The sequence below is a fragment of the Crocuta crocuta genome, unplaced genomic scaffold (genome assembly GCF_008692635.1).
Source record: "Crocuta crocuta isolate KB4526 unplaced genomic scaffold, BGI_CrCroc_1.0 scaffold126, whole genome shotgun sequence".
Taxonomy (NCBI): domain Eukaryota; kingdom Metazoa; phylum Chordata; class Mammalia; order Carnivora; family Hyaenidae; genus Crocuta; species Crocuta crocuta.
The window spans coordinates 2,777,708-2,798,233 of record NW_027531000.1 but is presented as its reverse complement, the minus strand read 5'-3'; the positions used below and the strand labels follow the sequence as shown (position 1 = coordinate 2,798,233).

The 20,526-nt window shown below is 33.6% G+C and overlaps 1 protein-coding gene across 1 annotated transcript in view; it reads left to right on the top strand.

Annotated features, from left to right (window-relative positions):
- TMF1 (TATA element modulatory factor 1) overlaps nt 1-17,452 on the top strand; it is a 32,904-nt gene extending 15,452 nt beyond the window's left edge. The window contains exons 6-17 of the mRNA XM_077770611.1: nt 3,280-3,422; nt 3,666-3,832; nt 4,127-4,283; nt 7,463-7,555; nt 8,235-8,391; nt 11,738-11,930; nt 12,721-12,790; nt 13,019-13,111; nt 14,231-14,332; nt 14,876-15,028; nt 16,368-16,493; nt 17,227-17,452. Of these exons, the coding sequence (XP_077626737.1) occupies nt 3,280-3,422; nt 3,666-3,832; nt 4,127-4,283; nt 7,463-7,555; nt 8,235-8,391; nt 11,738-11,930; nt 12,721-12,790; nt 13,019-13,111; nt 14,231-14,332; nt 14,876-15,028; nt 16,368-16,493; nt 17,227-17,370 (1,598 nt within the window). The 3' untranslated portion in view covers nt 17,371-17,452. The remainder of the gene's footprint in view (nt 1-3,279; nt 3,423-3,665; nt 3,833-4,126; nt 4,284-7,462; nt 7,556-8,234; nt 8,392-11,737; nt 11,931-12,720; nt 12,791-13,018; nt 13,112-14,230; nt 14,333-14,875; nt 15,029-16,367; nt 16,494-17,226) is intronic.
- The last annotated feature ends 3,074 nt before the right edge of the window (nt 17,453-20,526 follow it).

The following is a 20,526-nucleotide window of genomic DNA, read 5'->3' as shown; positions in this document are numbered from 1 at the left end:
CCAGGTGCCCCCACTGCCTATATTTTCTTTTAGGAGTTTTATGATTTTGCATCTCACATTTCGATCATTAATCTATTTTGAATTTGTTTTTGTGTATGGTATAAGAAAGTGGTCCAGTTTCATTCTTGCTCATACAGCTGTCCAGTTTTCCCAGTACCACTTATGAAAAGAATATTTTTTCCTCATTATATATTCTTGCCTCCTTTGTCATCAGTTATTTGACTATATAAATATGGGTTTCTTTCTGGGCTCTCAATCCTGTTTTATTGATCTGTGTGTCTGTTTTTATACCAGTGTCCTACGATTTTGATTACTGTAGCTGTAATTGGGGATTATGATACCTTCAAGCTTTGTTTTTCTTTCTCAAGATTGCTTTGGTTATTTGGGGTCTTTGTGTTTCTGTACAAATTTTAGACTTATTGGTTCTAGTTCTGTGGAAAATGCTATTGGTATTTTGATGGGGATTGCATTGAATCTGTAGATTGGTTTCGGTAGTATGAACATTTTAACGATATTAATTCTTCAAGTTCATGAACATGGTTATCTCTCTCCAATTGTGTTGTTTTCAATTTCTTTTCACTAGTCTCATAGTATAGGTCTTTCATTTTCTTGGTTAAATTTATTCCTAAGTATTTTATTCTTTTTGATGCACTTGTATATGGGATTATTTCTTAATTGAATTTACTGCTACTTTGTTATTAGTGTATAGAAATGCAACAGATTTCTGTATATTTTGTATCCTGTAATTTTACTGAATTCACTTATTCTAATACTTGTTTGGATAGAATCTTCAGGCTTTTCTATCTATATAGTATTATATCATTTCTAAATAGTGACAGTTTTACTTCTTCCTTACAACTTTGGGTGCCTTTTATTTACTTTTCTTGTCTATTTCCTGCAGTTAGGTCTTCCACTACAATATTATATAAAAGAAGCAAGAATGCACATTCTTGTCTTATTCCTGGTCTTAGAGGAGAAGCTTGCAGTTTTTTACCATTGAATATGATGTTGGCTACAGATTTCATATATTGCCTTTATTATGTTGAGTTATGTTCCCTCCTACCCCACTATGAGAATTTTATCATGATCAGATGCAGTATTTTATAAAATGCCTTTTCTGCTTCTATTGAGATGACGTATGGTTTTTATCATTCCTTTTGTTAATGTGATGTTTCATGTTGATTGATTTGCAAATATTAAACCCACCTTTGCATCCTTAGAATAAATCTCACTTGATTTTGGTCAGTGATCCTTTTAATGTATTGTTGAACTCAGTTTGCTAATATTTTGTTGATGATTTTTACATCTGTCATTATCGGGAATATTGGCCTAATGTTGCTTTCTTTTTTAAGGGTCTTTGGTTTTGGTGTCAGGGTAATACTGACCTCATAGGATAAATTTGAAAAAAGTTTCTTTTCTGTTTGTGAAACGGTTTGAGAAGAATAGACATTAACTCTTCTTTAAATGGTAGAATTCACCTGTGAAGCCATCTGGTCCTGGGCTTCTGTTTGAGAGGAAGAGTCTTTTGATTCCTGATTCAATTGTGTTACTAGTAATTAATCTGTTCACATTTTCTTGTTCTTTCTGATTCAGTTTTGGGAGATTTTATGTTAATGTTTTATTTTTCTAGTAATTTACCCATTTTTTTCTAGGTTGTCCAGTTCACATATATAATTGTCATAGTATTATCTTAAAATTCTTTGCATTTCCGTGCATAGGACATTTTCTTTATTCATTTATCCATTGGTGGACACTTAGGTTATTTGCATAACTTGGCTTTTGTGAATAATGCTTCAGTGCACATGAAAGTGCACATAGCTCTGAGATACTGGATTTATGTCCTTTGGATGTGTACCTAGAAGTGGGACTGTAGGATCATATGGTAGTTCTATCTTTAATTTTTTAGGAATTTCCATGCTGTTTTCCATAATGGCTATACCAGTTTACATTCCTGCCAATAGTATATCAAGGTTCCTTTTTCTCCATATCCTTGCCAATTCTTATCTTTTGTCTTGATAATAGGTATCCTGACAGTTGTGAAGTAATATCTCATATAGTTTTGATTTGCATTTTTCTGGTGATTAGTGATATTGCTCACCTTTTCATATACTTGTAGGTCATTCATATGTCTTCTTTTGAGAAAAATGTATTCACACCTTTTACTCAGTTCTTAATTGGCTTCTTTTTTGCTGTTGAGTTACAGGAGTTCTTTGTATATTTTGGATATTAATCCCTTATCACACGCATGGCTTGCAAATATTTTCCTCCATTCTGCAGATGGAGGAATCTCTGCAGTCTGTTGATTTGTTTTCTTTGCTGTGCAGTAGGTTTTAGTTTGATGTAATCCCAGTTATCTATTTTTGCTTTGGTAGTCTGTGCTTTTGGGATCTATACCCAAAAATCATTGCCAGTACCAATGTCAGAAGTTTTTGTCCCCTATTTTTTTCTCCTAGTAATTTTACACTTTCAAATATATTAAGTCTTTAATGTATGTTGAGTTGACTTTTGTATTTGGTGTGTGGTCCTATTTCATTTTCCTGGTGCTGTTTATTGATGAGACTTCCCTTTCCCCATAGTGTGTTCTTGCTCTCTTTGTTGAATATCACTTGGCTGTAAATGTATTTCTGAATTCTATGTGAATTTTCTAGGCTATCTTGTTCTGCTGGTCTATTGTTTTTATGGCAGTACCATACTGTTTTGATTACTCTAGCTTTGTAACATGTATTGAAATTAGGAAATATGATACTTTCTGCTTTGTTCTTGTTCAGGATTTCTTTGGCCATTTGAGGTCTTCTGTGATTCCATATGAATTTTAGGATTTTTAAAAATTTTTGTGAAATAATTCCATTGGACTTTTGATAGATATTGCATTGAGTATGCAGTTCACTCCTAAATTCATGAGGCTCCATATCCCAGTAGCAAGTACATTTTGCTTCAAAAGCACAACGCTCCTTAATGCCTATCATCCATTTAGTCCATTCCCCCAGTTATCTCCACCTAGCAACCCTCAGTTTGTTCCCTGTTATGTAAGAGTCTCTTATGGTTTGCCTGTGGGAATGATTTTTTAAAGCTATGAAAATCCTGTTACCTTCCACCCTTCCATCTAGTAATTTTAGCATTTATTGATGTTTCTTGTCCAAATCACTTTAATGTTCATGGTTACAATATTGTGATTTTAAAAATACTCTATCATATTATATCACTGGTTAGGTCAAACATGCTATCCAGATTCTTAAGGAATCATTATTTGAAATTTTTTTTTTTTTTTGCCATTGCTAGGAGAAAAACTTTCAAAACAGCAGCTGCATAATTCTAACATTATTAAGAAATTAAGAGCTAAAGACAAAGAAAATGAAAATACTATTGCAAAACTGAACAAAAAAGTTAAAGAGCTAGAAGAAGAGTTGCAACATTTAAAACAGGTGAATATTAACTATTATATAAATATTTATATTGTTATTACTTCCTATATGAACAATTGGCCATGGTTTATAAAATTTTTAGAATAATTTATCAGTATATATCATGGGAAGAATTTGTCAAGCAATTTAATAGATGATAGTTAAGATTTTTCTTCATGACTGTAACACTTAAGATTCCTGGAATACAATTATTTACCATGGTGTTATTAATTGAAAAATGCTTGTGTCTGTTTTATAATATAGGTCCTTGATGGCAAAGAAGAGGTTGAGAAACAGCATAGAGAAAGCATTAAAAAACTAAATTCTGTGGTAGAACGCCAAGAGAAGGATCTAGGCCGACTGCAGGTAGACATGGATGAACTTGAAGAAAAGAACCGAAGTATTCAAGCTGCTCTGGATAGTGCGTACAAGTAAGAAATTGAACAAATATACAACCCATTTACAATCAATTATCAGAACAGGATGTTGAAAAAATAGTCTTTCTGTTATCTGATCACTAACAATATTTATAAACTTAGCTATATATGGACTTGTAACTGGTCAGAGCAAGTTCAACAGGGAGAGTCCTTACTGTGATAAGTGTTTATGATGGGGGGGACTCTTCCCTCATTGTGTAGCTCTTAGGGAAATCTACATGCAAACTTGATTAACTTGGTCATGTAATTAACTATTTTAAATAAAAATTATCAATCCAATTTTTTAAGAGAACTTACTGATCTCCATAAAGCCAATGCTGCAAAGGATAGCGAGGCACAGGAAGCTGCTCTAAGTCGTGAAATGAAAGCCAAAGAAGAACTTTCTGCAGCACTAGAGAAGGCCCAAGAAGAAGCTCGTCAGCAGCAAGAAACATTAGCGATTCAAGTAAGCAATAGATAATAATTAAATTAGTCTTTAAAAACTTTGTGCTTTTACAAATTAAATAATACATTAGCTGGTTTGAATAAAATTTTACGTAGTGGTACATGTGTTAAATTTACTTTCTAATCCTGTTGGACACTTTTCTAAGAGTACTGTATTATGCCAGTCTTGTGTGTGTGTGTGTGTTTTTTTTTTTTTTTACCATTGTTAAAATCATACCTACATTATTCTAGTATTGCTTATGTTTTGTGAATTTCCAGCTTACTAGAGAATATTGTGAAAGGCAAAGACTGTGTTACTGCACTTATGCAGATAAATACTTGACATTGTATATAATGTTAGAAGAATCCATATAACTCCTAAGCTTACTCATAACAACTGTGGGAGTCCATACAGTTCAGATAAGGGAGGAAAACCAAAATTTATCAGGCTTTGTCTTACGAAGTCATCAGTTGATGGCTACTTGGGTTATTTTCACTTTTGGTTATTACAAATAATACTGTTCTAAACATTTGTGTACACATTTTTGTGTAAACATTTATTTTAAATTCTTTTAGACATAGGGCACCTGGGTGGCTCAGTCGGTTAAGTCTCCAACTTTGGCTCAGGTCATGATCATGTGGTTCATGGGTTTGAGCCCCGCGTCATACTCTGTGCTCACAGCTCGGAGCCTCTAGCCTGCTTTGGATTCTTTGTCTCCCTCTGCTGCTGCTCCACTCCTTTTGCTCTGTCTCTCTCTCAAACGTTAAAAAATTTTGTTAAAAAAATTCTCAGGGCCCCTGGGGCCTCAGTTGGTTGAGCCTCCGACTTCGGCTCGGTTCAGTCTCACAGTTTGTGGGTTCGAGCCCCGTGTTGAGCTCTGTGCTGAGAGCTCAGAGCCTGGAGCCTGCTTCAGATTCTGTGTCTCCCGCTCTCCCCGCCCTTCCCTTGCTCGTGCTCTAGCTCTCTTTCTCTCTCAAAAGTAACCATACATTTAACTAACTAACTAAATAAATAAGTAAAATTCTCAGACATATACCCTTAGATTAGTCTGGTAACCCTATATATACCTTTGTTAAGAGCTGCCAAACTTTACACAACAGCTGCACCATTTTACATTCCCATCAGCAGTATGTGAGGGTTTTCTTTTCTCTGTATCTTGTCAGTATTTGTTTGTTACTGTCTTTTTTGTTAATAGCCCTTTTAGTGGGTACAAAATGGTACCTCATTGTGGTATATTTGTTTATATTTCCTTAATAACTAATGATGGTGAACATCTTTTTATGTGCTCACTGACTGGCTATATCTTATCGCATCTTCCTTCGAGAAATTTATTCAACTACTCCTATCCTTTGCTCATTTTCAAATTGTTGAATTGTGAGAGTTCTTTATGTGTTCTGCACATGAGGCCCTTATCAAATGTAGGATTTGCAAATATTTTTTACCATTTTATAGATTGTCTTTCATTTCCTTGATCGTGTCCTTTATGTACAGGTTTTTTTAATTTTGGTGAAGTCTATTTTCTGTTTTTTTCTTTTGTTGCCTGTGCTTTGGGCATCATATTTAACACACACCATTGCTTAGCCCCAGGTCATGCAGGTTTTCACCTGTTTCCTTCTAAGAATTTCATAGTTTAAAAAAAAAATTTTTTTAATGTTTTATTTATTTTTGAGAGTGAGATAGAGACAGCATGAGCAGGGGAGGGTCAGAGAGAGAGGGAGCCACAGAATCTGAAGCAGGCTCCAGGCTCTGAGCTAGCTGTCAGCACAGAGCCCGACGCGGGGCTCGAACCCACGAACCGTGAGATCATGACTTGAGCTGAAGTCGGACACTTAACCAACTGAGCCACCCAGGTGCCCCAAGAATTTCATCGTTTTAGCTCTCGTATTTAGGTTTTTTGCACACGCATGTCCAGCTGCACAGTACCATTTATTGAAAAGATCATTCTTTCCTCATTGACCCCAATGCAGTTTCGATTTAATTTTATAGAAGTATGTAGAACATTTACATTATTTCAAAGTGAGAACTACATAACCATATATTGCGACATTTGCTTCCAACTTAGCTCCTCCGCATTCCCTTTCTTTGCCTATACATAGCCATTTTATTAGTGTTTGGTTTATTTTTCCACTGTTTCTGTTTGTAAATGCAAGAAAATACACAAATCTATAAATTTACCTATGTACCTCTGCATATACACTAGAAAAATAATAAAAAGTGGGGGAATGGGAGACAGAGAGCATATGGTACAATTATCACCTTATGTAAGTAATGTCAGTTTTGTGTATTAACTTCTTGTTCTTACTTTTCTATGTATTTTTAAATAATTGATACCATATTTATTACAGTTTTTCACATAAGATTTAATTGTAAGTTTTTACATTTTCTTCATATTCATCATAATTTTTTTAAAGTTTATTTATTTTGCAAGAGAGAGTATGCACATACACATATGTGGGAGAGGGGCAGAGAGAGAGGAAGAGAGAGAATCCATGCTGTCAGCTCAGAGCCTGACACAGGCTCAATCTCATGGAATTGTGAGATCATGACCTAAGCCAAAATCAGGAGTCGGATGCTTAACTGACTGAACCACCCAGGCAGCCACATTAATCATAAATTTAATGGGAACATTATATTCATGTTGTATCAAAATTTGCAAAAATAGATTACTAATGATGTATGTTTAGAATATTTCCTGTTTTGTCTATTTTTGCTAGTCTAGCTAAACAACAAAGGGGGGAGTACCTTTTATGTTTTTATCTGCTTCTGTTGAGTAAATTCTCAAGACTAGGATGACCAAGTGAAAGAAGGTGTAAAACTTTATGATTCTTTAAACATGATTCCATAATGTTTTACAAAAATAGTGTAGCAGTTTACATTTGCAGGTATGTATTATGAGTAGCAGCTCACTTTTATAGCTGTCATATTCTGCTTTTCATTGCGAACATTTATAGATGCGTTGTCTCTCCTGTATTGTACAGTGGCTGTGCCTTGTACCTATTTATATACTTTTTTTAGGTGGGGCTAAAAGTGCATCAAGTTTAGAATTGCTTGATGAATGGGATGTGTGATAATCATGTAAAAAAGCTCATTGGATAGTAGAAGTATTATACATAAACAGTAAGCACAGCACAGTATATAGTCAGGAAGTTGTAGGTAACATTTTGTTACTGTTATGCTAGTGTGTACTGGTTCTCATATAGGTGGGAGACCTCAGGCTGGCACTGCAACGTGCAGAACAGGCGGCTGCCAGAAAAGAGGATTATTTACGCCATGAGATCAGTGAACTCCAGCAGGTACGGTCACAGTTTTCCTAAACGCAAAACCAAGATGTGTTTTCCTAGAAATAAAAAATGGCTCGGTAGGGAAAATGTTCATGGAATTGAGAGGATTCCTCCCATGCTTAGAATTTGCTTTATTTTTGTAGCTTGCATGAACAAAATCAGAGTTGGCATCTTAAAAAAATAAACATGAAAAATCCTAATTTTTTTATAGAAAATAATTTTATTGTGATGTATTTTTCAGAATTGTTTTTGATTTGTGATAGCTAGTTTATTAGCAGTCTTTGATTACTATTAGGTAGATCTGACACTTCTCTGTTAATTTTCAGTAAGTGAACATGAATGGGAAAAGGGAGAGAAAATGCAACTCACATCGATCTTTCTGTCTTTATAAATACTTAGAAATATTTGGGTGATGAGGCAACTGCTGAGAGGTTTGGATGATAGTCTTTTTTTTACCTTAATGTAATCAAAAGCTATCTTTACGTTCTAAAAACATTGTAAAGAAGCACTTATTTAGATACTGTTGTGCATCATAACTCTAATACAAACATTGAATAATTAGAAAATAATGTAAATAACTTTTTCTTGGGGAAATAATATTTTCCAGAAATCTCTCATAAAGTTTGTTTGCTAGTGTTTTTAGAGTTTTTATTGATGTTAGTGGTAATGACTTAAGAATTTCATCATTCAGAGACTTCAGGAAGCAGAGAATCGAAACCAAGAGCTGAGTCAAAGTGTTTCATCAACAACAAGACCATTGCTTCGACAGATAGAAAATTTGCAAGCAACTCTAGGGTCCCAGACATCATCATGGGAGAAGTTAGAGAAGAATCTTTCTGATAGGCTTGGTAACTGATTTCTTTCGTTCTTAAGCTCCATTTGGAAGCTTGTTTAAAGAATTAGAATAATGGTATAAAATTGAAATTTTCTTGATCTGATAGTTATATTTTATGTCTAAGTGGTAAATTTTTACCTCTTCTCCTTTTTTACATTTATTTTCTAATATCCTAATTGACTCTTTGAAACCGTTTGTTTTCCCTTACACAGTGTGCCAGATACCGTCCCAAATACTTCCTTGTCATCCTTTCATTTTTACAGATTTTTGCACTCATTTTTTCCTTGTCTGCTGCTAAATCTGACCCCTTTCTAGCTTGTCTACAATAATGTAGAGTGTAGAGATCAGATAGGATTCTTGTTGGTAGAATTCCAGGAGCAGAGATAGATCTAAGGAGGATCCCGATCAAACTCTACTAGACAGATGATTTGGAGTCTTTAGAGTCTTTATAGAAATGCCCCAGGTTGCTCTTCTGTGATGTTATTAAGAAAATAATTATTGGGGCATCTGGGTGGCTCAGTCAGTTAAGCATCTGACTTCGGCTCAGGTTATGACCTCACAGTTCGTGAGTTCCAGCCCCATGTCTGGCTCTGTGCTGACAGCTCAGAGCCTGGAGCCTACTTCAGATTCTGTCTCTCTCTCCCTCTGCCTCTTCCCTGCTCGCACTGTCTGTCAAAATTAAATAAACATTTAAAAAAATTTTTTAAAGAAAATAATTATTCTAAGATGTTTATGCAAGCACAGACTAGTGCATGTACATATATGCACATGTATATGACATATGCATATTAGATATCCCAGAAGCTGGGAAGTTCATGAAAAATTCATGTGTCCATTCTATGCCTAAAACTAACTGTAATTTGAGAGACACTGTGATCTAGTGATAAAAGCAAGCCTGAATGGGTGTTTCTGTAAATCATGAGCATAAACTAGATTCATCGTTTTCAAACAGTATTCACTAGATCCCTTAGATGTCTTAGGACTAGCTGGTGTGGTGAGAGGGAAGCTCTATAAAAAGAGGAGCTTGCTATATCCCTCCAGGCTACTATAGTGAAAGTCGTGCATCCTTTGTCTATTTTTTTTTTTTTTTACTTCCATTTGAGATATGTCTCAAAAGATTCATCTGCTTAAGAAAATAATCACTGAACTAAATTAACCCTTACATATTGTTTAATTTGTAGGTATAAGTTTTGGGGTCCATCATTTGTTATTGAGACCCATTCGCTATGAAAATGAGACACCTGAAAATGACACCTCCTGAAACAAATATTTATTTTGCAATAAATTAAAACTACAAGCTATTATTTTTGTGGTTTTTAAACTAGAGTCTGCATACCCTTGTTGATATGTGGTATTGTGCTGGAATATAGGCACAGCCAAAGGACAGATATAATAAATACTATTTTTAATAGGAGCACAGAAGGGCACCTGGGTGGCTCAATTGGTTGAGCATCCAACTCTTGATTTTAGCTCAGGTCATGATCCCAGGAGTTGTGGGATCAAGCCCCGTGATGGGTTCCATGTTGAGGTTGGAGCCTGCTTAAGATCTTCTTTTCTTTCCCTCAGCCCATCACTCCCTCTAAGTCATTCTCTCTCAAATTAAAAAAAAAAAAAAAAAAAAGAAAAGAAAATAGCACAGATACAGAATGTAACAATATATGGTGAAAAATAGAGATAGTATTAAGTCTACTTTCGTGGGGAAAAAAACAGAATTTTTCGTTAAATCTCAAGAGTTATATGCACTGATCTTTTCTTAACTGAAATTTTTATTAAGATAATTGTAGCTTCATATGCAATTATAAGAAATAATACAGTTGGTCCCTTGCATGCTTTATCCAACATCCCCAAATGTTAACACTGCAAAATGATAGTGTAGTATCACAACCAGGGTGTTGACATGATACACAGTTTACCGATTTTATTCAGAATTTACCAGTTTTACTGGTACTCATTTGTGTGTGTGTGTGTGTATTAAGTTCTGCACAGCTTTATCATTTGTGTGAGTTTGTGTACCCATCTCTGCTCTCAAGATGTTGAACACTTCTAGCACCACAAAGTTCCTTTATGTTGCCCTTTTAGAACCTCACTTTGCCACCCTTGCAGCCTTTCTTCCCTGTCCCAAATCTTGGCAATCACTAATCTGTCCTCCATGTAAAATTATGGAATTTCAAAATGTTATATTACTATGTGACAATTTGGGGTTGGCTGGAAGTTCATTTAAGTTACTGTGTGTATCAGTGATTTAGTCTTTTCATTGCTCAGGGTGTTTCCATGGTATGTGCGTAGCGCATTTTCTTTAACCATCTACCTAATGAAGGGTATCTGGGCTCATTCTAGATTTTTTCATACAAATAAAGTTCTTGTAACATTCTTGTACAGGTTGTAGTGTGAACATGTTTTCATTTCCCGGGCTAAATGCCTAAAAGTTCACTTACTGGGTTGTGTGGGTAGTTCTGTGTTTAGTTTTTTTTTAAAAATGCCAAACTCTTTTTCCAAAGTGGCCGTAGGTATGACAGGAATTTAGTCGCTCCACATCCTTGCCAGCAAGCATGTTGTGTTGCCCCTGTTTGTTCTTGTAGTTGCTCAGACAGGTGTGTAGTGATATCTGTGATTTTCATTTTCATTTCCCTAAGGACTAATGTTGAATATCACTTCATGTGCTTATTTTTCATTTCTATATCCTCTTCAGCAAAATAACTTTTCATGTCTTGCACATATTCTAATTGGATTGTCTTTATTTTCACTATTCAGTTTTGAGACTTTTTTACATATTTTTATATATTCTGGACACTAGACTTAGATAATGTGGTGTGCATTTTTTTCCTCCAGGTCTGTAGCTTGTCTTTTTATCCTGTTCAGAAAAGCAAACATTTAAAATTTTGAAGGTGTCCGATTTATCCATTTTTCTTTTTATGGCTCTGCTTTTGGTGTCTAATGTAAATATTCTTTGCCTGTCCCTAGTTGCTGAAGATTTCTCCTGTGTTTTTTTTCTAAATGTTTTACAGTTTTGTTTTACACCTAAGTTTATGATCCATTTTGAGTTAATTTTCATATATGGTAGAAGTCTAGTTTGAGCTTCTTTTCTTTCTTTTTGCATGTGGATATCCAATTGCTCCAGCATCATTTGTTGATCTTTTAAAATGTGTGACTCCACATACAAATTAAAGTATTTTGAGGAAAAAATAATAAAGCAGATCTAAGTTAAGATTCATTTTTTTGTCTCTTGGAGGCCGTCCTGCTTTTAGCAATCAGCAGATTTAAGTTTGGCTACTTGAATCATTATCTGTTTGAAGTCAGAATCTACTTGATATTATGGCCTCTTGGATATATGTGATTTTTCTTTTGTATCCTTCAATCAGGTGAATCCCAGACCTTGTTGGCAGCAGCAGTTGAAAGAGAACGTGCAGCTACAGAAGAACTCCTTGCCAACAAAATTCAAATGTCATCCATGGAGTCACAGAATTCTCTCTTGAGGCAGGAAAATAGTAGATTTCAGGCCCAGCTAGAAGCAGAGAAAAATAAGCTAAGAAAACTGGAGGATGAAAATAGTAGGTGAGCATGTTTCTTGAGTGTTATTCTTGGTACTTTTGTGACATTTTAAGGCACGTAAAAAAAAAAAAGTTGAAGTGTTTACAGTCAGAATCATTAGTAATAGAATATTACAGCAAGGTGGTTTTGGGATTCCCTGAACTTTACATAGGTTCATGAAATTGTGTGGCATGTTCTGTATGTATTTGCATTTTCCAGGGAAAGGATTCATTAATCAGGTTTTTTAAAGGAATCTGTAATTGCCAAATAGTCTGGAGACCACTCATTGGGAGTTATTTTTATAGTTTTATATTTTAAAAGGGTCTTAGCACTGTTCCAGTCTTTCTAAATAAATATCTGGCTTCTTTGGAACCATAAGCTATAAAAGGCATTTCTCTGCCTTTTTATTACTGTTATTAGTGTGGTTTTATTCTTTTTCTTCCTTAGAAATTTTAACTTAAAAAAATGGTAAAGTAAAAATGATTTATGAAATAAATTACCTGAACTTCTATAAATATTTCAAAGAACTCCCTAACAAGCTTTTACAGAATCTGAACCTGTTTTGAATGGTGGTATTCAAAATTCTTTTTAGAAAGTCTCTTTTTAAATTAAATCGTAGCATAGAGCAGCAATAGAATAAAATGCACAGAAGTAGTAGTGTGGCCTCTGAGTATAAAAGCCACATCATCTGACAAATATGGTTGGAAAGTCAAGCTGGTAATAGAAATGACTATTAAAGAGTTAATAAAGTAGCGAGTTTTCACTACTCTGTACCTATCATCTTTGTTTTGTTTAATTCTCTCTGGCTTACTAGGTACCAGGTTGAATTAGAAAGCCTAAAAGATGAATATGTAAGAACACTTGAAGAGACCAGGAAAGAAAAGGTATTTAACAGTGTTTGCTCACCTCTAGGGCTTTTACCTGAGAATGGTTGGGGGTGGTAATGAACTAATGAGATGCCATGATGAAATGGGCGATATGACTACTTTTGGAACTTGGTCTTTAGTGGTAAAACAGTTAGGAACGTATACTTTATGTGCTTGACTTTAAAATTGACTTACAATGATGATTTAGCTTCACAGAAGTTACCTAAATATCTCTCTCTCCGTTAGACACTATTGAATAGTCAGTTAGAAATGGAGAAAATGAAAGTTGAACAAGAAAGGAAGAAAGCAATTTTCACCCAAGAAGCCGTCAAAGAAAAGGTATTGAATTTTGGTTTTGGTTTTTTGGTTTTTTTGGTGTAACCAGTTAGTAGCTGTTGTTGTTAATCACTGTTATATAATTTTAGCTATACTGTATAAATATTGTTTCTTATGTCTAACATCACTAGAGTGATAAATTCTAATGTTACAGTCAGTAGCCTGTCAGTTACAGTCAATAGCCTGTCAGGGTCCAAAGTAATTTGAGCTTATTCAAATGGATTAGTGATTTCTAGGATTTGAATTACAGAAGCTCTCCCCTGGTTTTAAATGAATTTTGTGGTCTCTCACTGAAATTAGTGTACCTCATTTGGCCGCTAGGCACCTTGGGAATAAAACTAGTTTATTCTCTTTATTTCTGGTTAATGAAGGTAACTTTTCTAAAATGAGTTTCCTGTATAGGATTGGGCTATACTTGATAGATAGCATGTTATGTTAAAACTACTTATATGTACACAGAAATTACCTTTTGAATTTATTTGGAATTTTAAAAATACATATTAAAAATAAAATGTGGAGCACCTGGGTGACTCATTTGGTTGAGCAACTGACTCCTGATTTTAGCTCAGGTCATAATCTTACCAGTCGTGAGTTCGAGCCCTGCATTGGGCTCTGTGCTGACAACACAGATCCTGTATGGGATACTTACTCTCCCTTTTTCTCTGTCCCTTCTGTGCTTGCACTCTCTCTTTCTCTCTCAAAATAAATAAACATTAGAAAAAAATAAAACAGATAAGCCAGAAAATTTGTGGTTTGTAAAACTCAGTAGTAACCTTATTCTAAAGAATTAGGTTTAATTGGTGGTTATGTTATATACGTAATGTATAATCATATAAAGAAGTTAGTTCATATACTTGCTAGAACAAAAACATTCTCGTTCCCTTAAAAATAAATTGTTGTAGTATAAATGGGTCCTGAGATGGTTTGATCAAGTCTGTCTATAGTTTTTAAGTTATAAAGTATTGTGCCTTTACTAAGACTTAAGCTATCCTATCTGTAACTTTTTATGAGGAAATTACAATGAGTGTTTGTTGTCTTTTATCCTAGAAAAGTTTTTTACTTATTTGCCATTTTATAAAGTCTTTAATGTGATCTGAATTTTTTTTTTTTTTACTCCCTAAGGAACGGAAGCCATTTTCTGTTTCTAGTACTCCCACAGTCTCACGATCAAGTTCAGTAAGTGGAGTTGATATGGCAGGGCTGCAGACATCCTTTCTGTCTCAGGTAATGTTTTATTTCTTACATGTGCCTGGTTGTTAAACTGAATGATGATGAGGCACCTGAGTGGCTCAGTCAGTTGAGCTTCCAACTCGGTTTTGGCTCAGGTCATGATCTCACAGTTTGTGGGTTTGAGCCCCACGTGAGCTCCTCACTTGACACTGCAGAGCCTCCTTGGGATTCTCTGTCTCTGCCTCTCCCCCAGCTTTCTTTGCCCCTCTCTCCCCTTCCCTGTCTCTCTCTCCCCCTCCCTCCCCCTCTCCTGCTCAAAATAAATAAATAAATACAACTTAAAAAAATAAACAAACTGCATAATGATAAAGGAAATCAAAATGGAGGTAGCATTTGGCTATCAGAATTCCATAGGCAACTCATCTGAATATTCTTGAAGGAATGCTAATTGGACTGAAGAACTGTAGATGATTTTTTGCCTTTGAGAAAGTTATAGACATTTTAAAGCAAGAATTAACAAGAACTGTTTTGTTTGAATTTTATAATGGAACTCAGTCTGTAATAACTGAATAACTGTATGTGATCTGTTTAATATAGGATGAGCCTCATGATCACTCATTTGGACCAATGTCTTTATCAGCAAATGGAAACAATCTTTATGATGCTGTAAGAATGGGAGCAGGATCCAGCATTATTGAAAATCTACAGTCTCAGCTAAAGCTGAAGGAAGGAGAAATTACTCATTTACAGGTATTGGAAAAATTAAATGTGCTATAGAAGTAAACAAAATAAGTAGCACCCTTCACTTCTACCTCAGTTCTGAGCAAACTGAGAGATAAAGTGAAATGGTCACATAAGAAGTTCAAAACGTCTCACATATTATCAATGATGTAAACTGGAGAAATCAGCGAAGGATGAGAGCCAAATGCGCCTGCTAATGGACTGGCAGAATTAGGGAGGCTTATCTACTCCATGCAGCACAGCAAATGCTGGGCTGGAGTGGGCCTCCCCATATGCTGTAGCTGGCTGTAGGTAAGACTTGGAAGCATCTAGGAGAGCAGAGAGCTCCTTGTAGGCACCTTTTCCCAAACATTACAAAAAGGGAAGCTGCTGATCTGAACATCGTCATTTTATTCTTCCCAAACTTACCATTTAGGTTAATTGCTTCCCTCTTGCGAGCAAGGAGTAGAGAATAAGAGAGAGATGAGAACTGTAACATCCTGCACATGGAAGGAAACATCATGAGTAGGGAAGGAGCACCCTCCCATCTTACCTTGCTTTTTAAAAACTTAATGTGAGAGATGTACCTAATTTCAGTGTTAAACTTGATACACTCAGAAGTAAATCTTTTCTCTTTTATTCTCATTATATACTTTTAGTTAGTTGAAAATATTACTCCATTAAAGAAGAAGTGTTTGAATTGGGCGGAAAAAAAACCAATAATTCTAATACCTGTTATGTTTGGGTAGCCCAGTGTTTTATGCCTGACAGCCCATATTAACTTATTTGGTAGTGATGATAGAGTCTGTCAATACGACCTGCACAGCTGGGGCTACATTAAAGTATGTTTTTATTTCTCTGAGTTTCTGTAGTAATTTAGAGTAACTGAAATACATGTTATTTTGCTAGAGAAAAATATAGGGTTGCATATTTCAAACATGATTGTATTTTTTTTAGTTTTTTCTCTTTCATAGTAAGCCCTCTGAATGGTTACCTCTGAGGAAAGCAGAAAGCCTTATTTTTGCTACTATTTCCTTAAGAAAGAGTTAGCTCATGGTTATATGTTGACATATCTATTTTTTCAAAAATAATATTGGGGCGCTTGGGTGGCTCAGTTGGTTGAGCATCCAACTTTGGCTCAGGTCAAGATCTCATGGTTCATGAGTTTGAGTCCCACCTAGGGTTCTGTGTTGACAGCTCAGACCCTGCTTCGGATTCTATGTCTTCCTTTCTCTCTGCCCCTTCCCCCTTAAATAAACATTAAAAAAAAAATACTGAATATATTTATATTAGTGAGATTATGTTATATTATGTTTATGTTAGACAAGGTATATATTTATTTAAGTCACTTTTTGGTAATGTTTCTCAGCTAGAAATTGGCAATCTAGAAAAAACACGCTCAATAATGGCTGAAGAGCTAGTTAAACTAACAAATCAAAATGATGAACTTGAAGAGAAGGTAAAGGAGATACCCAAACTTCGAACTCAGCTAAGAGTAAGTATTCTTCACTTAGGAATAAGTTTAAGATATTTTTATCCAGTTGTGCTAAATCTCATTTTTGTTTATAGAAAATGCATATGTGTAAGTTAATGATTTCTTCAAAAACTGGTATTAATATTTCAATAAAGAAATTTAAAGAATCTTCTTATCACATTATACAAAGTATTTTTCATAACCATGTGTAGCCCTAATAGAGGAAAATAACTAGATTTTATTTGATCAAAGCTCATTTATAATATAGCTCTTTTACAAGATCTTATTAGTATTTTGTGCATTGATGTTATATGTATCATTGCAATTTGCATATTTGGTATTAGGAGTTACTGTTAAGCCATATGTGAGAGTATATTTTCTTCTAGCTTTTTTTGTGGGGTAAATTCCAGGTAATAGTTAAACCACAATGAACCAGAAGGACTAAAATTTGTATGCTAATGGGAGAAAAGACAGATTAAGCTTTATATGGGGAGAATTAAAGAATAGTGGACATAGATGACAAAATTGATAGCCTTCAGGCTTAGTTTTTTTTTTTCTTTTTTTTTTTTTTCCTTTACTTGCTACTTATTCCATTGGATTGGAGTATCAGTTTAATTTTTATAAGAGATGACGCTATAGTGTTATTTAGATTGTAATGTGTTTACTGGTGAACCGGTGACTTGTATAAAAATATAATATTAAAGATGTTTTTTATAAAGTTATTTTAAAAATAGTGTACATATATTTTTTGCAGGATTTGGATCAGAGATACAACACTATTCTGCAGATGTATGGAGAGAAAGCAGAAGAGGCAGAAGAACTTCGATTAGATCTTGAAGATGTAAAAAATATGTATAAGACTCAAATAGATGAACTTTTAAGACAAAGACTCAGTTAACTTCTGCATATTACATTCCCATCATACTGAATGTAAACATTTAATATCTAAATGTAGACTTCCAATAAATTCTTTTATAGAATTAGAGTGGAATTTACTGTAGAGATCAAAAACTGAAAAAAATTATTTTATAGTATATAGTAATATTTGCAGTTAAATTATTTTGTGCAATATTTGAACTTTATTTTTGAAACTATTCTTTAAAGACTTATTTTTTAAAGTGTCTNGTTTTTTTTTTTTTTTTTTTTTTTTTCGGGTCTTGAAAGCACAGAGATTAACTACTTTTCCTCATATCCGTATAGTTAGGGAAAGAGAATGGTGTTCATATGTGGTATTGTAAATATTAATTGTGTCTCTAATTTATATGTGTTTGTATATATTAAGGACATTTAAAGAGTGATATTAACATATTAAAACTTTGAAATCTTTCACACTTCAACATACCTAATTACTACTTCATGAAAATGGACATTAAGTCTTCTAGTAAAAAAAATACTAAACCTTATGCAATTGTTAAATTTTGAGCTAATTGTTTTTTAAGTAGAAGTCACACTGACACTATNAAAAAATACTAAACCTTATGCAATTGTTAAATTTTGAGCTAATTGTTTTTAAGTAGAAGTCACACTGACACTGAGGTTTAAAGGGTGAATGGTTTAAACTTTAAAATTTTTGTGGCCCATGAAATTATTTCACCCAGATTCTATAATTAAGTCTGTACAAATTTTACCTCTCTGGTAAAAGCTATAACCATGCAGTTAGTTATACAGGAATGATTGGATAGTGGAAAAATTTTACTTACATTTTAAAGTGTTATTTTTGGCACATTAAAAATCAGTGATATTACAGAATATTCATAAAAATAGAGAAGTTATAGGAGTTTGAATTTGGCATTTTGCAATTCTGTGTAATTTATCATTTTATTTTTTCTCAAAACTTCATTTAAACACAAAAAGTGTGGAAGAGCTTTAAAAAATAGCTATGCTTTCTTTCAAATGTCGTTTTGTTTTTAAAAGTTAACCAGGCTGTTTTGGATTTGTGAAATATTTTGATACATTTTATTACTGAAAGTCATTTAGCTGCCTTTACTTGGAAATAAAAACTTACGTTTAATTTTTAGTTTAATTTTAAACACTAGAGCTTTGGAGTATAGTTACAAGCAAGCCATGTTGAAGAATTTGGAATGCTTTTCAGGGCAATTTAAGTGACCTCATTTTTGTTCTTTTTGTATTCCAGACAGCATTTCTGTCCTGGATCTCTAATTTGTAGCACTAATAAATATTCTTTCAGTGTGAACCAAACTCATAAAATTAATTTTCTATATATTAGAGTAAAAAGCAGTGTAATAGCTTTTTGTCAGCTTGTATTTTTTTTTTTTTTTTAATATTCAGGGGCTGACGAGGAATGACAAGACTGATAGCAATAAATAATGTACAGAATTAGAAAATATAGGAAATTTAAGTTACAAAATTCTGTTAAGCATTTGAAACTAGCAGCTTAGGAATTACAAAATTATTCTTTTAAAATATCCATTAGTGAGAAAATAAAGTCTTCACTTGTAGAGAAAAGATTGAAATAAACCTATTCCTTTCAATTTCAGAATAGTAAACATTCTCTTTTCTTAATTCTTACTAACATTAATAAAATCAACTTAAAATTTTAAAAGTGTTTTCAATTTATTTAACTCAAAAATCATAAGCATTTATTTAAAGCTTCAGCTGTATACTACTCTATGTCCTTTATCCAAAAATTAATAATGGATATTCATACAGATTTTATTATACACTTAGATCTCTCAGTACATTTGTATAGAGGTGTAGTGAATAAGTTTCTTGAAAACCTCCACTAAGCAGAATACCTAAAGAATTTTGTTTGCTATATTTTGCTGTTTTTCATTAAAACGTTTCTATCCATATTCTAGTAATGTTTATATTTTGATGGTTAAGAGAATAGCTTGAAATCAGATGTTTCTATTCTTGAAAGAAAGTAGATACTACAAATGATAACAATTTCAAAAATATAAAAACGTAGAAGCTACTAATGATAACAATTTCAAAAATATAAAAAAAGTAGAAGAGGTGTGAATCTTGTTGATATGTAGACAACTGAACACAGACAGGTGTTTTTCCTACTCTTGGGAAACTAAATTGAGGCTCCCATTTCTTTCTTTTTCCATTGCCTCTTTTTTGAGAAGTTCCAGTTGTATACTCTTTAGCATATGGGAATGTACCGAATGTATCTGAATTATAATTTAAGATATTCTAAATAGGGATAACTTCTGACCTGGGGAAACATGAGTTTTTGGAGTTACTTAAGTGAATTTTTTTTTCTCATGATCCCTCAATTGGCATTTGATTTCTTAATTGAAAATTTTATTCAGATGTGTATTAAAAGTATATGATTTGTAGTATGTAGAAAATATCCACAAGAAAAAAGAGAAAGTGACTATTGATACCTTTATCTTATTTTACTATTTGTCTAGTATACATTTTTTTCTAGTGTATCATAGTTTTTTATTTTTCTTTAAAAATCTAATCTCCACTGTTTCATTCAGTTTTACACTATAACTTTAATCTTATATTTTGTAAAGGGCTAAAAGTATGATTTAAACTACAGATTGACATAATATTTTAATTCTAAATGAAAGGTAATGTAAATAAGCATGGATCTGATTTTAATAAAGATTTTAAAATATTAATAATGTATTTGATTGTTAATGTAGTTTAGACTGGTCCATACCAATGACTGAAGATAGTATTGTTTTATGAAGATAATATAACTTGTATAACTTTGGAGTTCATTTTTTAAAGTTTATTTTTATCTATTTTGAGAGATTGAGGGGGGAGGGGCAGAGAGAGAGAGGGAGGCAGAATCCCAGGCAGGTTCAGGGCCGTCAGCGTGGAGCTGACCTCAGGCTGGAACTCATGAACTATGGGATCATAAGTTGAGCCAAAGCCAAGATTCAGATATTTGACTGAGCCACCTAGATACCCCTAGAATTCATACTTTAAAATGAGAATAAGTCCCAATTTTCTACGAGTTCTGTTGTGAAGAATGTTACTAGTATTAAGGATAGTTTTCTAATGAAGATGTTTTTGGAAAACAATTTTGAGAATATACATATTGCCACTAAATTACTGTAAGGATGATGTGTCT